The sequence below is a fragment of the Lycorma delicatula genome, chromosome 3 (genome assembly GCF_047948215.1).
Source record: "Lycorma delicatula isolate Av1 chromosome 3, ASM4794821v1, whole genome shotgun sequence".
Taxonomy (NCBI): Eukaryota; Metazoa; Arthropoda; class Insecta; order Hemiptera; family Fulgoridae; genus Lycorma; species Lycorma delicatula.
Genome location: NC_134457.1, coordinates 37,249,042 through 37,264,532, shown reverse-complemented (window position 1 = coordinate 37,264,532; position 15,491 = coordinate 37,249,042). Strand labels below are relative to the sequence as shown.

At 33.4% G+C, this 15,491-nt stretch overlaps 1 protein-coding gene across 4 annotated transcripts in view; it reads right to left on the bottom strand.

The window, feature by feature from the left end:
* The window catches only part of bgm (acyl-CoA synthetase bubblegum family member 1), a 159,406-nt gene that overhangs the window by 12,033 nt on the left and 131,882 nt on the right, over positions 1-15,491 (bottom strand). For all 4 annotated transcript variants that reach the window (XM_075359656.1, XM_075359653.1, XM_075359654.1 and 1 more), the window contains one exon: positions 9,848-9,988. In XM_075359656.1, the coding sequence (XP_075215771.1) occupies positions 9,848-9,988 (141 nt within the window). The remainder of the gene's footprint in view (positions 1-9,847; positions 9,989-15,491) is intronic.

Below are 15,491 nucleotides of genomic sequence, written 5' to 3'. Positions count from 1 at the left end.
AATTTAAAGCTATAAGTAACTGTAAATATATCATAGTCTATTTCAGTAATTATAATGCAAACCACAAGAAAATATTGTTCACAACAATGAGATTTACACCTAGTTCTCTTAGTGAACTCAAGTTGACAATTCTAAACCGTTAGTTTAATGGTAACTACGGACTCCAATCTGGTCTACCAGGGAGAAAAGGACTGACCTCTTACTCCCACTCAGCTCCATCGTAGTCCCATGTGACATTTACTGATCACAAACTACCATCGTCCCATCGTCGAGATGTTGCTACACTCCCCACTGACAGCGATACTTCACTTATTCCTTTACAGCCTTGGTCAAAATGGTGCTATGCATCTCAGCTGCATGGATAACCATAATCCATTACCATCTGGATCAATGAAAACATTACCATCTGGTAATGTAGTCATTGTCCCACCTACAGCAATTATGCTACTTACTCACAAAAACAAATTTCAACTAACTGTGGCTCGTTGCCAACACACCTACCTTCAGCCAATCAACTGTCCAGATGGTCCCTAGCTACTCAGGGTACTACTCTACTTATATCCCCTCAGCTGATCTGCTCAGTGCGAGGAAACTGAGGAAGCCAGGCATTGTAGTCCAATCTCTGCGAGTCTTCCAATTGACCTGCAGATCAAGTAAGGAGTCTACTCTCTCAAGCTCCCTAACAACTCTGGTACATTCAGCTTCGTTCCGGGGACAAACATAAAGGAGATGGTCCACAGTATCATCGAACCTACAGTCCGGGCAGAACCCCGAATCGACCAAACCGAACCTAGCCAAACTTTCCCTAAAGGCACCATGTCCCGAGAGGAATTGTGTTATGTACCGATTCGGGGAAACCCACCTAATCGCTCGCAAACCCCTAACATCTGGAAATATACCATGCGTGTATCGACCAGTAGAATATTCATTCCATCTAACCTACCAAGAGTCAAAACCTTGGTCTTCAATCTCTCGCGTACGCCCAGGAGTAAGAAGGCCCTCCCCTTATAGATATAACGCTTCCTACTTTCCGTAGCCAGGATGTCAATTGGTTTCATACCGGCGATCACAGAGACTGCCTCTCGTGAGACAGTTCTGTAGCCCCCAACAACAGCTAACAAAAGAAGACGCTGGGCTCATAATAAGATATCACTGGAATTGTAGACGATGAGACCAGACGGGCGCAGCATACAACATTATGGCCTCACAGGCATCTTTGTAAAGATTCGCCTGGTATGAAAAAAATTCAACCCCAATCAGGATGGATGATTTACAAACACCAAAGTAAGCATCAATAGCCTTCCTTGCGACAAAACTGAAGGTGCTTCTTGAATCGAAGTTTCTCATCAAGGATTACACCCAGACACCTCTAAATGGTGACACACCTAATTTGAAGGTCGTCCATCACGAGTCGCGGCTAAACGTCCTATCTTTTGTAATAACTTTTGCTTGCTTGTAAAACTAATAGCGTGTGAACATTTAGCTCAAGTCGTTTGTTACAGTAGGAACTGTATAATATATATATATATATATATATATATATATATATATATTATACAATCACTCTATTCCCACTACATTCAACACTTAACCAGTGTGATATAACAACATCAATACTACATTACTGAAGTAGCGCCTGTGGTTTAGTAAAATGATGTATTTCAAACGCGTACGAATTTTAGACGCAAACTTACCGAAAAGAGACTAGGATAGGGCTATGCGATTCGCAATTGTACAGTTACCTAGCCAACACCTCGCAAAGATTCAAAGCAGAAACACATCAGTAAAAGCAAACTATGTCGAATTTCTGAACGAAATCATGGGGGATATAGAAAGCTTGCTTACAAAATCAATTAAAAAGACGGGTTCTATTACGTTCAGCCTCATTCTAGAATGTGAAGCTTTTGCACAGAAAACGAATGTAATATGGAATCAAGACAATGTAGAAATCTACAGCGGTGATATCAGGGTATACGGTACGTGTGAAATAGAAAAGGCGATCAAAATATAATTTCGCATACTTACTAAGACGGACTGTTGGTCCAAATTAATGTTAACTGTAAACGAGTACGGCTGCCCGAAAACGGTGCGGGTTTGACCGAGACTAAAGCTAAAGGTCCAAGACTGGAAATGTGCAAATCATCGCAGTTTACTTTAGCTGAGAACGCGTTCCATAAGAACGTAGCAACATACTATTATAACAACAACGATGACTGAAACAAGGATATTCGCTAGTTTCTCTACTTCTTAAAACAAGTCATTGTAACGTGTTAGTCAAGCAGTTGGACAATGAAAAGTCTTTAAATTTTAACCTGTTTCTAGAATGTATACACGAAAGGTATCGGAAATTAGCAGATGGTGAGGACAATTACAAAATTAAAAACATGAACTTTAAAACGAAGCAGATAACTATGCACTATCGTAACAAATTGGAAAAGCTTTTAGATAAAGCTTTCGAAAAAATAAAAAATTTTTAAAGAAGAGACGGATTTCCAAACCATAATAAGCGGATGGAAACTACTGGCTATCGACAGTTTGTTTGTGCGCGTGAACAATTACTTTCCGTTACGTGGTTCGATATTCATAGACCTACCGCCGCTCATTAAAAAAAAGCGTGCTGTCATCAACGTTAAAAACGAAAATGATAATTACTGCTTTAAATGGGCTATCTTATCCAAACACGTTAAAAGTGATCCTCAACGGTTGAGCAAGCATTATGACGTACTACTCGACAAATATGACTTCAGTATGCTATGGTTTCCGGTTGATGGCCAAATCGATAAATTTGAAGAAGCCAACGACGTTTCTGTGAACATACACTTTTTGAAGGCGAACAACCAGGTCAAACCGTTAAAAATCTGCGACGTTGAAAAATCAAACCATTTCGATCTTTTATTTATAAGAAATGAAAGCACCAGTCACCACTGCTACATATCTAACTTTTCGCGGCTGGTCAGATCGCAGTTAATGCAGCACCATTGCGAAATTATTGTATGCAAGCGTTGTTTCAAGTTCTACCATAAAGATGGTGAATGCGATAGAAATTAAAAATCATTTACGCTGTATTAACAATGAACCGGCCCATTTTATCATACCTAAACCTGACAAATACAGCCACCGACTGTGTTAAAAGTTCAAAATCTATCAGAACATGGTTCCGATTGTCGGATATACTGATTTCGAGAGTATACTTAACAATCCCGTACCACACACCTCAATTAACACGCACGCTGAACAATATCACAAGCCCAGAGGTATGGGTTATACTTTCTTTGTCATGATTCCGTCCACGATGAAATCAAATCGCTAGATGAATACGAGACGGTTTTATATTGAGAGCCGTTGGAAATACTGATGGTACTCGCAGAATCTTTCAAAAGGGTAGTCGGGCGCGTGACCCAAGAACTGATATTGATAAGAGCGAACAATGACAACGCGACAGTGGCTACAGAAGCCAACCACGGGTCAAAGCTGACGAAAACGATCGCTTGGTACTGTATTCAAAGAAAAATTCCACGGTCTCAAAGAAATGGTGGAATTGGGCAGCATGATCAGATCTGAAAAAACGATGTCTATGGGTTTCTATAACTGGGACACGTTCTTATGGTCGGACTGTGACGCACACTGATGGTAACATGTGGACCGTACAAACAACATCGCAAGAGAAGAAGCAGCGTTGAGTGATACTAGCGATCCATACGGCCAGGAGAAATGATGCCACTAAAGATACGGCCAAGTTCGATCACTGCTATTTGAGGAAGACCAAAGTGCACGTTAATGCGGATTTCTATCCCCACGACGACTCTACAATCGACGACAGAAGATATAGAGGTCGTTTAAAGACATAATATAGCAGGAGACGCCCACAGCCGGCGTACACTTTGTCAGAATTCTTGAAGGACGTTCCGATTTTCGTAGTCGATTGCTCACATCAGAACAAATCGGTTAAGTCCCAACCAATTAACTTGAAAGTATTCTTTGAGATCGACAATGCTATTCCCGCGAACATTAGCGTATTGCGTGGTCATATACCAAACATTAGAACGTATGTGCCACTCCGTGGATATACCCATACGATGAAGAAAAAAAAAATGTGTATTACTTTTCTTTCGTGATCTGCTTTGTTGCTATGCAGTGACGTCATCAAAATCGGCACCGAATTGTGAGATGTATCACAATACCGTGACCGATACTGGAGTTCGTGATGCGGTAACCTAGTTATGCTTTTGATGATATTACATTATTTAATAGGCCAACGTTTTGGGACAATTTAGTACTTTTTAACCGGATTCGAATTTTCAGACGAAAATCGCAAATACCTCGAAAACCGTCGGTCCTAGCGCTCTGAAAAATTGTTCGACCCCTTCGACGTACGCAACCACTTAACGAAGATGCTCCACTTGTTTCCAGTGCTACCCATCGGATGGTAATATCTTCAAGTGCCCCCAGGGCGTCGTTTGGATATTGGGGATGCGATGGGATGTCGCCGTAATATCTCGGCAACCGCGATTAAAATGGCGTATATATCAGCAGGTCGACCGCTAAATGTTCATCGCATCGGATACACTCTCGATCGACCAGATCTTTGTTGTCTGGAAATTAAATCCTCTGCCCTATGTTTTGATTGCACTCACCCACCGTAAAACGTACTGATCCGATCTTTCGTTAAATACGCGCACATCATAGCGGCAACCATTCACCCGTCGCACCACTCACCATAAGCGTTCAGTTCCAATCTTTCGCTTTTATTGCGGCGCATTGTGCAATACCGTGACAAGCATGGGTTCCTTCAATCGCCGCGGGTAAATGTATACGTAGTCGCATCGGCTGGGATTTCAGCTGATGAAAGTTATACCTATCAGTACTAGGAACAAGGGGGTGGCGACCGGAAGCGTCATAAGGCGGATGTCTTCCCCTACGGGGTTGGGATGATGAAAGTTATCACGAAGCTGCTGTAGCCGAATGGTATAAGGCCGCATGCAGTAGTGATGAAAGTAATCGTATATTCGTTGGAATTTATCACCCGCCATAAAGCGGTGAAATTGTTAAATAATATGTGTAAAAATTTCTGTCCTCCATCTTGGTAAAATTAAAATTTTGCAAATGGATATTTCAGTTGGAATTTAACAAAAAAAAAAAAAAAGTAATGGTTAAAGCTGATTACAACATTTATCTTTCATTCATGTGATGCAGTTCATAGAATCTGAAAAAAGAATGAAAGTAGTTCTATATAATTTTAATTTTTCAAATTCCAAGGGACTGTGCAACACCTTCATTATCAAACTCAAATATACTTTTTTTTCCCTGTTTAGCCTCTGGTAATTACCGTTCAGATAATAGTTCAGAATATGAATGAGGATGATATGTGTGTGTAAATTAAGTGTAGTCTTGTACATTCTCAGTTCGACCATTCCTGAGATGTGTGGTTAATTGAAACCCAACCACCAAAGAACACCGGTATCCACGATCTAGTATTCAAATCCGTGTAAAAATAACTGACTTTACTAAAACTTGAACGCTGGAACTCTCGACTTCCAAATCAGCTGATTTGGCAACCCAAATATAGTGGTCTAAGACACCAAGGATTGGTGAATCTGATATGACTGACAAAATATAAATATAAAAAGTAATAATGGATTTGATAAAAATTAAAATTAATACTAAAAAAATAAATAAAAACTTTAAGATTTATGATTCAGAACCTGAAGATAATCTTCTTTTACAACAATGGTAGTCTCAAGTGCAAGTCGTGACCAGATTAAATAGAAAACTTCATTTTTTAACGTAGAAAAATTTACCATTTCTTGTGACCAACTTTGAGGAAAAATGTACTTGCTGAGTAACAAAAACATTATTTTGCTTTTTCAGAAATAGAATAAACTTCAGCTGATATAAATACAGTGTACCCTATTTACGCATAATTTTTTTTACGCGATTTCAGTTATACGCCTTTGAATAAGTTAACAAAATTATTTCCGAATACGCGTTAGGTTTCACTTATACGTGGTCACACGGTCATTATCATATTTTGTAAAACAGAATGAAATACTGTAGTGCAGTACATATTTCGATTACGAGATTAAATATCCGCACATTTATCAGTACATTTATCCTGTACTCACAGTAAATGCCTTTTGAGTCATTGCAATGAGCAGATTGCCTTCACAATCACCGTTCATTCGCAGTTTGTGTTGACCTACGTGTGCCTGTGTACAAAAACACTGCGTTCAATACCTCTCGTTACTGTTATTGAGTTTCAGTGTGTTTTGCAACTACGTTCGTAAGGCTACTTGTTTTTTTGTTCTGTACTGTTCCTTTACGTAATGTGATAAAAAATGAGTGCTGTGTTAAAACCAAAGAAACAAAAAAAAAGTTTTTTCGTTATTAGTAAAAAACAAAATTCTAAATTGTGTAGATAATAAAGATACGTGGTGTCTGTAGCTAGAAAGTTTAACTTAAATGAATCGTCTGTGCGTACAATGTGGCTTAATAAAGACAAAATACGCCAAAGTATCGGGGCCAGTTTACCGGTTGCTGAAGAATTAATCTTCAGAACTTATAGTCCAGTGTTTGACAGTTTTTCGCTCAGAATTCTTTCGGACAAAACCGATTGATGTGAAATTTGGACAGTAATTAGGGAATAGCTCAAGGAACAAAAGTTATATAGTGCCGATGTGTGCTTTTACTCTGGGGGTGGATGCCACCCCTTCTCAGGGGTGGAAATTATTACATTCAAAATAACCGCAGAAATCGATGGAGGAATAAATTCTAAGCAAAAAATGTATAAAACGTGTTTGGAGAGTTAATAATTTTGAGTTATTCGTGATTGAAAATGTTGATTTTTCAACCAACCGTTGAACGATTTTTCACGAATAACTCAAAAACCTTACGTTTTATCGAAAAAAAAAATATTATTAGACAAAATGAAGTTATAGAATAATGAAGAGATTGTTTTTTTTTAATTTCTGTAGGTGAAATACGAACAGAATTGTCTTGTTGACATTAACTTATTCACCGAAAACTGAAGTCGAACTTTCAACGTTAAATAACGGAAAAACGGAAAATTTTTCGAGGAAAACTTATAGAATATTTTTCAAAGTACCTGAAATTAGCTTTGGTAAAAGTCATTAGCACGAAAACTAACTGAGTTATGATGAAAATAAAATGGTTGTCTCGCTTTTTCGGAGAAAAATTCAGCGATGAAACAAATGACTTTCCGCAAGAATTGGAGTCGAACGTTATCCTTTTACAATTTATTTAAGTACTAATAAAATGTTTCAGAATTTTGACAGGTTTGGAATGCCTAGATTTGTAAAAAAGGTCTCAAATTTGAATTTGTTTTAAATTTCTTAAAAAATTTTATTTTTTCACAATAATTTAAAAACTAAAGGAAAATACGTAAAAAAAATGCTATAGTACAAAACTCATTTTTTTTTTTTTTACTGAAAAATTTTTATTGTTTTATTTCTGTAGAATTAGAATCGAAGTTAGAAGTTTGCATTTGAGTGCGAGAACCATCTTTCTTTGCACTTTAAATGCCTTGTAGCCCTTGAACTTCCCTGCAAAATGGGCTATTTGAGCGATTGGATCGTTGAAAAACCAATCGCATTTTTCGGTGAAATTTTCAGAGTATGAATACATGTGAACACATATAACTATTTACAAATGTATAAGTATATCCTCATATCTGTGTGATATAAATGAAAGTATAGGTAGGAGAAGAAAGGTAACTGAGCATACTGTAGGCAAACACCTGCAGAAAGTTGGACTTTTTTGTAACTCTACGTGTGAAACTTGCTCCAGTGACAATTGTAAAAATTGTTCTCCAATTACTGACCAAGAGAAGGAGGTTGACGGTGATAATAAAACTTGCTATTATAATGTACATAAAATTTTTGCTCATTATAAATTTAGTTTTTAATTTTAAGTAAACATGATTTTAATCATGGGGCCGGTTTGTAAGGTTTGGGATGTTGCAATAAATTATAAATCACATTAACAACTGTAAAAAAAGTATAATTCATTATAAATACACCATTAAAACATTTTAAGCTGTTGAAATTTAAGTTTTTTTTTTGTCATTAGGGTGTATTCTAAGGGTTGCATTGTTGTAACACATCATAAATTATGTTTCAGAAAATGGAACAATATTTATTCTACACATTTAAATGATTTTGAGTTACAAAACAACATCTATAATTTTAACAATTTTTTTCATAAGGGGTGGTTATTAAGAGTTGAAACATCGCAAATAATTCATAAATTATATTATAAACCGTAAAGGGATTTTAATTCATTATAAATGCACCATTAAAACATTTCAAACTGCTGAAAAGTATTTTTTTTTTTTAACATTGTAAACCATCATAAATTATATTCCACAACATAAAAGAATGTTTATTCTACTTATGTAAATATGACTTCAATCTATGAAACGTTTAAATCTATGATTTATGATTTTTTTAACAAGCACACATCAGGAACATATAACTTTTGAAGCAGAGGGTTAGATAAGCTTAATTACAAGTTTTCATAAAAATCAGTGTAGTCCAAAAAAATTCTGAGGTAATACTTTATTTTTACCTTCAAACACTGGACTATTAAATAGATGATAGAAAACGAAAACATACAAAACAGTGATGAAAATGAAGAAGAAAAAATTTTGATAAAAAATAACAGTTGACTTTAACAAATTAAGACAAATTTGTAAAAATGGCAGAAGAATTGAAAAAATTTATAACTGTCAAAGATCCAGTATTGGAAGGCAGGTTTATGGTTTCAACGGGAACTAAAATATATAGTTGCACCATTCAAGGAAGAAAGACTTTTATTGAACAAATCCCTACAGTCCGCTATTACTTGTTTTTATAGTTAAGTGAAAAAAAAAACTAAATGATAATAAATTTTAAATGATATTAGTGGAAATAATGAACAATAGCCTACATGCAGTCATATTTTTTCTTTTAAATACATACCTTTTACTGTAATATCATTAAAATAACACAATGATACTATAATAATAAAATAGTAAAATAAAGTATAATATTTTTTGAGTACAGTAATTTACATATATCATTTACTGTATAACTAAACAAGAACCTAACCTGAATTTTTGCATTAAATGTGAATCTCAATTTACACTTTCACTAAACGTGGACATTTTCCGGAATGTAAAACCTGCATAAATTTAGGGTGCACTGTACAACAGTATCCAAGAAGCATGAGAGTAACCTCAGTCGTTTTACTCAACAACTTTTGTGGGTGGTATTGTAATAATCTTTCCATGTATTAGTGGAATAAATGCAAAACACAGTTTTAAAGTTTTCTGTGAATTCAATAAAAAGGAATAGGAAGGAGTATTCTCTTGCTTTTTGTAATTTATAATTAAAATATCTTGAATTTGATGAGTGTAATTTAATACTAAAAATAATATGACAAACAAAGAAATTTGTTCATGTAATTATCATTAAATCAAATTTTTTCTTTTGTTTAACCTCTGGGTTCACAGTTAAGCATTACTGCACAGAGGATGAGATGAATGATTTGTAGCATGTGTGAAAAATGCCATGCCTGACCGGGATTTGAACCTGGGACCTCTGGGTGAAAGGCCGAGATGCTACCACTCGCGCCACAGAGGCTGGCCGTTAAATCACATTCACTAATAAGTTCCTGCAAATTTTATTTATTAGTGAGTTATAATTAGTACATAAACAAATTGATTTTAGTTTTACTTAATCCAGTCAAATAAGAGATATACTGTACTTTAACATAAAATATTTAACATTTAAGTAAATATAAAGAAATTTTAAGATTCTGTAAAAAATGTGTATTCCTTAATAATACAAACCTCTCCTTGATCAGGCCCATACTCCTCCTTTATATCCAACTTAGTTTCTGCTCCAGGTATTGTAAGGCCAACACCAGTAATATTATATTTATTATAGCTTGCACAAGTATGTGGACCACCAGACTCAGACATACCAAAGACCTTTAAAAAAAATAAAATAAATATACTTTGTTGCTTAGCTGGCAAAACCTTCTATGTTTTAAAAACAAATTTTATAGGAGAACCAAAAACACAAGATAATGTTAATAACTTTAATATAGTATAATTTAGATGATGTTTTGAAGTGTGGCTTTATGGAATTATGTACATGTTAGAATGTGCTTTTGACTGTTATAAACTTCTTAACATAAAGTCATAAATAGTTTTTTTGTCACACAAGGTTTTGCTCACAACCTGAATTTCATCTAGAAGGTACTACAGAGTATTTATTAAGATACTATGATTGGGCACATTATCTGAATACAAATAATCATCTTAAATTTATTTAAAATAAAGCATATAATAAACATTAAATAAGTGTTAAAAAATAAATATAAGAAGATATTATTTGCAATATGAATATCAAATGATTCTATTTTTTTAAATTTATTGTTACTGCCCTACATTAATTAAGCATTATTAAGATTAATTATCTTATTCCGTACAACTGTTCTTTTTCTTCTTCTTATCTGTCTCATTAGAATCCCAACTAAGACTGTTGTAAAATGAATGGGTGACCCTTTTCCTACTTAGTGGAGTCCTTGTACTTTGACCTACTGATAGCTGGTAGACTCAAATATAACCTTTTAATATTTTGTAGTGTCTTATGGTTAAGTCTTTTTTGTAGAAGAGTATTTCTCTCATATTTGAAATTAGCCTTGTAATATACATCATCATCTGAAATGTACTTAGCCTGTTTCATGAACAGTTAAATCATCTGATTTTCTTCCTGGTCTGATCGATGGAAAGTTAGATTTTTGTACATCATATTTCTTGAAAAACTTATGATCAACTACATTTACAGTGTACGGATGTTTGCTTCTTGTCATTTGCATTCATGCAATGTAATTAAATAGTACATTAATTGGCAGCTTGAAAAAATGTTCTAAATTACTATGGACACTATCTGCTTCCATCATTGCATGTCCTTGCTGTAAAAAACTATTGTTCAATTATAATAGAATGACTTATAGAAAGATCACTTAAGCAATTTGCCAAGGTTTTGATACTGTTTAGATAGGTCCCCATCTGATATCAAAGCAATCCTTTTAAAATTATTATTGTTCATGATATAATGTAAAATTCAAGAGGTGAATTAATTTCTTGATATATCACAATTACCTTCATGCCATACATATAAATAAACATTGAAATTAACTCTTTATATATTGCAAAGTTGTAGACTTGCAATTACTGTTTATAATACACTGATGATGGCACTGTAACAGGAAAGGTCATAACACTTTGCAGATCCATTGTTAGTGCTAATACCTGAGAACTGTTCTTGGCAATTAATTTGATCTTATTTTTCTCTGCCTGAGCATTATCTTTCAGTCATTCTTGTAATGGCTGTTACATTCTTCTTCTTCAATAGACTTAGTTTTAAATCCACAAATATCTCATTGGCTTTGAGATACTTGTGGTAAGAATAGCTAAATTTTCCTTTTTTAAAAACTTCTAACATTTTTTCATGGGATACAATTATTTACTTCTCTTGCACCATTCTCTAAACACACGTGCTACTGATAAAAAACCTGATTCAATATGTAGCCTCTTTGATGATTTTCTGTAGTAGTGAATTAACACTTTTGGTTTACAATTGATCCAATCTTCATACATTCTCAGATTCCTATTTATGCATTAAACAGAAACTGTTCCTATAGCTTATATGAGGAATGTTAATCGGTGAACTTTCTTTGTCATCATGCATTTTATTTCCTTCACTATTCTGATATTTGAGACATAACCCATCATATAAATAAATTTTCTCCAAAATCTAATATATTGAGAAGGCATTTTCAATAAACCTTCACTTTTTCATCATTAATTAATCCAGAAAAATATCATGGCTTTCTTTTCTTTCAAATAATTTGATCTCTTCCAGCTTTTTTCACCTTCAACATTATCTATTTTCACACTTTCTTCATCTTCTAATGCTATATGTGGTTAAAAGCCCTTTAATAAAGGCTCTCTTTTCTTCCCATGTTTGTAGCAACCAGAAAAAGCTAAAAGCTGTTTTCTATCTTTATAAAGAATCTGACCACATGAAAATATCCTTTCATTTTCGTTTTTGCTACAACATTATGACTCCGCCTTTATTTCATTTTCCTTGCCTCTTTATTAATGTTATGATTAACAACTGTGATCACTTTTTTATAGCCAATATATGCTGTATCCAATAATATACACTTTTACTTTCTTGGCTGTACCCCTATTACTGCTGCAGTAGTAAAGCTGTACAGGAAAAGTATACTGATTGCCAACATTTTTGTCATCGGGTTTTGAAAATGTCACCGTTTCAAGATCCCTTTGGTCCAAAAATACACAAAAAAAGACAGACATTGATGACATTAAATTCTGGACAGAATTAAAAAAGGAGTATGGGGTAGTTTAAATTTTTTTACTTTTAGTATAGTGGTTGTAGAAAATTGACTTTTTTAAAGTTATACAAAATTCCAGTTTTAAGTCTACACACATAGACTTAAAATCAGCTTCAACTGATTTTTTACTCTTTCAGTCAAGTGGGCATCATACTACCCATAAATTTTTTTGGTAAATTATAATTTTTTTAGTCTTGTTGAATAACATTTCATTAATTAGATTAACTTTTCAAATAAATAATTACTCCAATAAATAAAGATTTAAGCCCCAAAAACAAGGAGGGCTTAATGGAGCCTGGACTCAAAATATCAATTTCTTTCTAAACTTTAATTTTTAAGATAGGAAATCCAACTGTATCTTGTATTTATGTAGACATGGTAGCTTTTTTTTTATAAAGGGGACCCATGGAATACAAATTTTGAATTTAAAAAAATTTAATTTTTTTTTAATTTCTGATACTTTGTTTTAAAGTTGTGGCTGTTATTTAAAATTGTTATGAGATGTAACTATCAGACAAGAGGTCAAATGGGACCCAAATATTTTCACTAAGAATTTTTTTCCCAATAATTTTTAGAGTAAGAATATTTAATCATACGAGATAAATTGGATCCATTTTTTTTTTTTTTACTGAATATTGGGATCTTTTTCAGAACTGTACTCTAAATACTGCATTTAGGAGATTACTATTTAAAAAAACCTATACTATATTTAAAATAAAAATCTATCATGGGCAAAGAGAAAAGTTATGCAACCCTTTGCCAGTTTTTTAAGTAACAAAATTAACATCAACGCTTACAGTTTCTTTTTAGCCATCTTCAGTAATTATCTAACAAGTAACAGTGATTAATAAACAACAGATTTTTCTGAACAAACAATAAGAATACTAGTAGTTGGGAGGTTTTGAAAATTATTTTTATTATTTTTCAAATACAGCTTAGCATGGAGGAGGGAGATTTCAACAAACGATTTTAAGAAACTATCAAAAGAAAAAACCCTATTTAATAATACCATAATTGGTCCTAACTATAATTATTCTTTTTATTTTATACTTTTTTATTTTTACTTTCCTGTCTAGCATTATAGCAGAGCTATAGCTGTATTGTAATTGGTCAAATTTGGGCATATGCAGTTTTCACCGAATCTTGATGTTTTAACACCTAATAAACCCAAAAAATTGGATGGAAATTTTCTAGATGTGTGTGTGTGTGTGTGTGTGTGTGTGTGTGTGTGTGTGTGTGTGTGTGTGTGTGTGTGTGTGTGTGTGTGTGTGTGTGTGTTCAATGCCTCACACCTTATATCTCCAGAACTACTAGACCAATTTTGACCAAATTGTCTTATTATCTCTGTACATGGGGCACTGATGCCATTAAATTTTCAACCTAAAAGGTCAATGGGTGAGGCTGTAGAGCAAGGTCATCTTCAGTATCTTTGAATTTTGCCTAATTAAGATCTTATGTTTCTTAGGCACATTTGTTAACAATTAAAAAATAATATTTGCAAAAATATTTTCAAAATTGAACCCCCACCCCAAAAAATGCTCTAAATTAGTGCATAAGTGGGTATATTGCATCAACAGTACCCTCTCATCACAAGGAGCACTAGTGTTGCACTGACGTACAGCTGTTATTGAAAAATATGTGTGTGTGTGTGTAAGAGGTACATCAGAAAATAACCGGTGACTGGAAAGTCCTATAACTGTGTGTCTACTACCAACGCTGAACAAAAATTATAATCAGTTTTATTTATGCTCTTTAATTTATTATCGTTTTCATGTTTTATTAGTTTTAATTAATTATTACATAATTAGTATTAATAATTCAATAAATAAGGTTGAAAAAACAAGAATTTTAATTTAGGTATATTTATAAACTAAAAAGATCTTATCTAGTGCTTAAATGTTATTGTATCTGTAATTTTAAGACTAAATTAGATGTACAATTCTTTTTTTGTACAATATTTTGAATTTTTTATTATTTATAATTTTCAAATTCTTGTTTTTTTTAAGATTGTTTTCATTGTTGACTGTAAGCCTACTATTATTATTATTACCACTTGAAATTTGCATTATATGCACTTTCTGTGCAAGTTCACAGTCTTCTCTGACTTCATCAGAGCAATTACTTTCACTACTATTGCCTATATGTATGATATTTTTATCAGTTACTTCATTGATTAGTGGTTTCATATTTTTTTACTCAGTTTCAGATATTTTACATGTTTGCAATATGGTTTTCAGTTATCCTTATTCATTTCATTTATTTTTTCCTCAGCTAATTTTTTAACATCCATTATTAAAACTGTTTGTTATTATCACCAATATCTCTTTTTTGAACTAACCATACCTTCTTGATTGGATTTAAACTGGGATGGTAAGGTGGAAGTCACAGAACTTGATGCTCAACAAATGGTACTTTATTTTTTTATTTCTACGTGATTTAATTATTTCATATAATCGTGGTTTTAATATTATTGTTTTATTAAATGTAGTATTTTTTTTAACCAATTAATCATGCCACTTTTTGTATCATTTGAATTCAGAGGCTTCTCTAGAACTGAATTGGGGTATGACACATTAATGATAAAAACCATTGATATAGGAGGGGAAGACCAGGAATTAATTTTTCAGATGCACACTTCATGAAGTTGTTATTGTTGACTGTGTCATGATAGTCACCACTTTTTGAACTTGTTTTCCAAGTTAACATCATGTTTGGAATGAACCTCATTTGGATTATGATTAACCGATCATGTTTATTAATTGGTACTTTTATTCCCACACCAGTGTCATCTGACCACGATTTTGTGGTAGAATTGGAGGTTAAAATATACGATTCAGCTAAATAAACAATCTAAGAATTTTCTTTTCTGCAATCAGTCATTTTTCTTAAATATTCTATCCTCTTCCCCCCAGATGTCTTCTTTCTCAATTAAACGTTTCCTATTATTATCAGTTTTACATCACTTAAACCCTAACTCTTTCAGAATAGCTGTAGTTCTAGAATCTTTAAATTAAATACTCTTTTGAAGTTTTTCATGTAATTTATTTAATACAGGCAGTTCATTA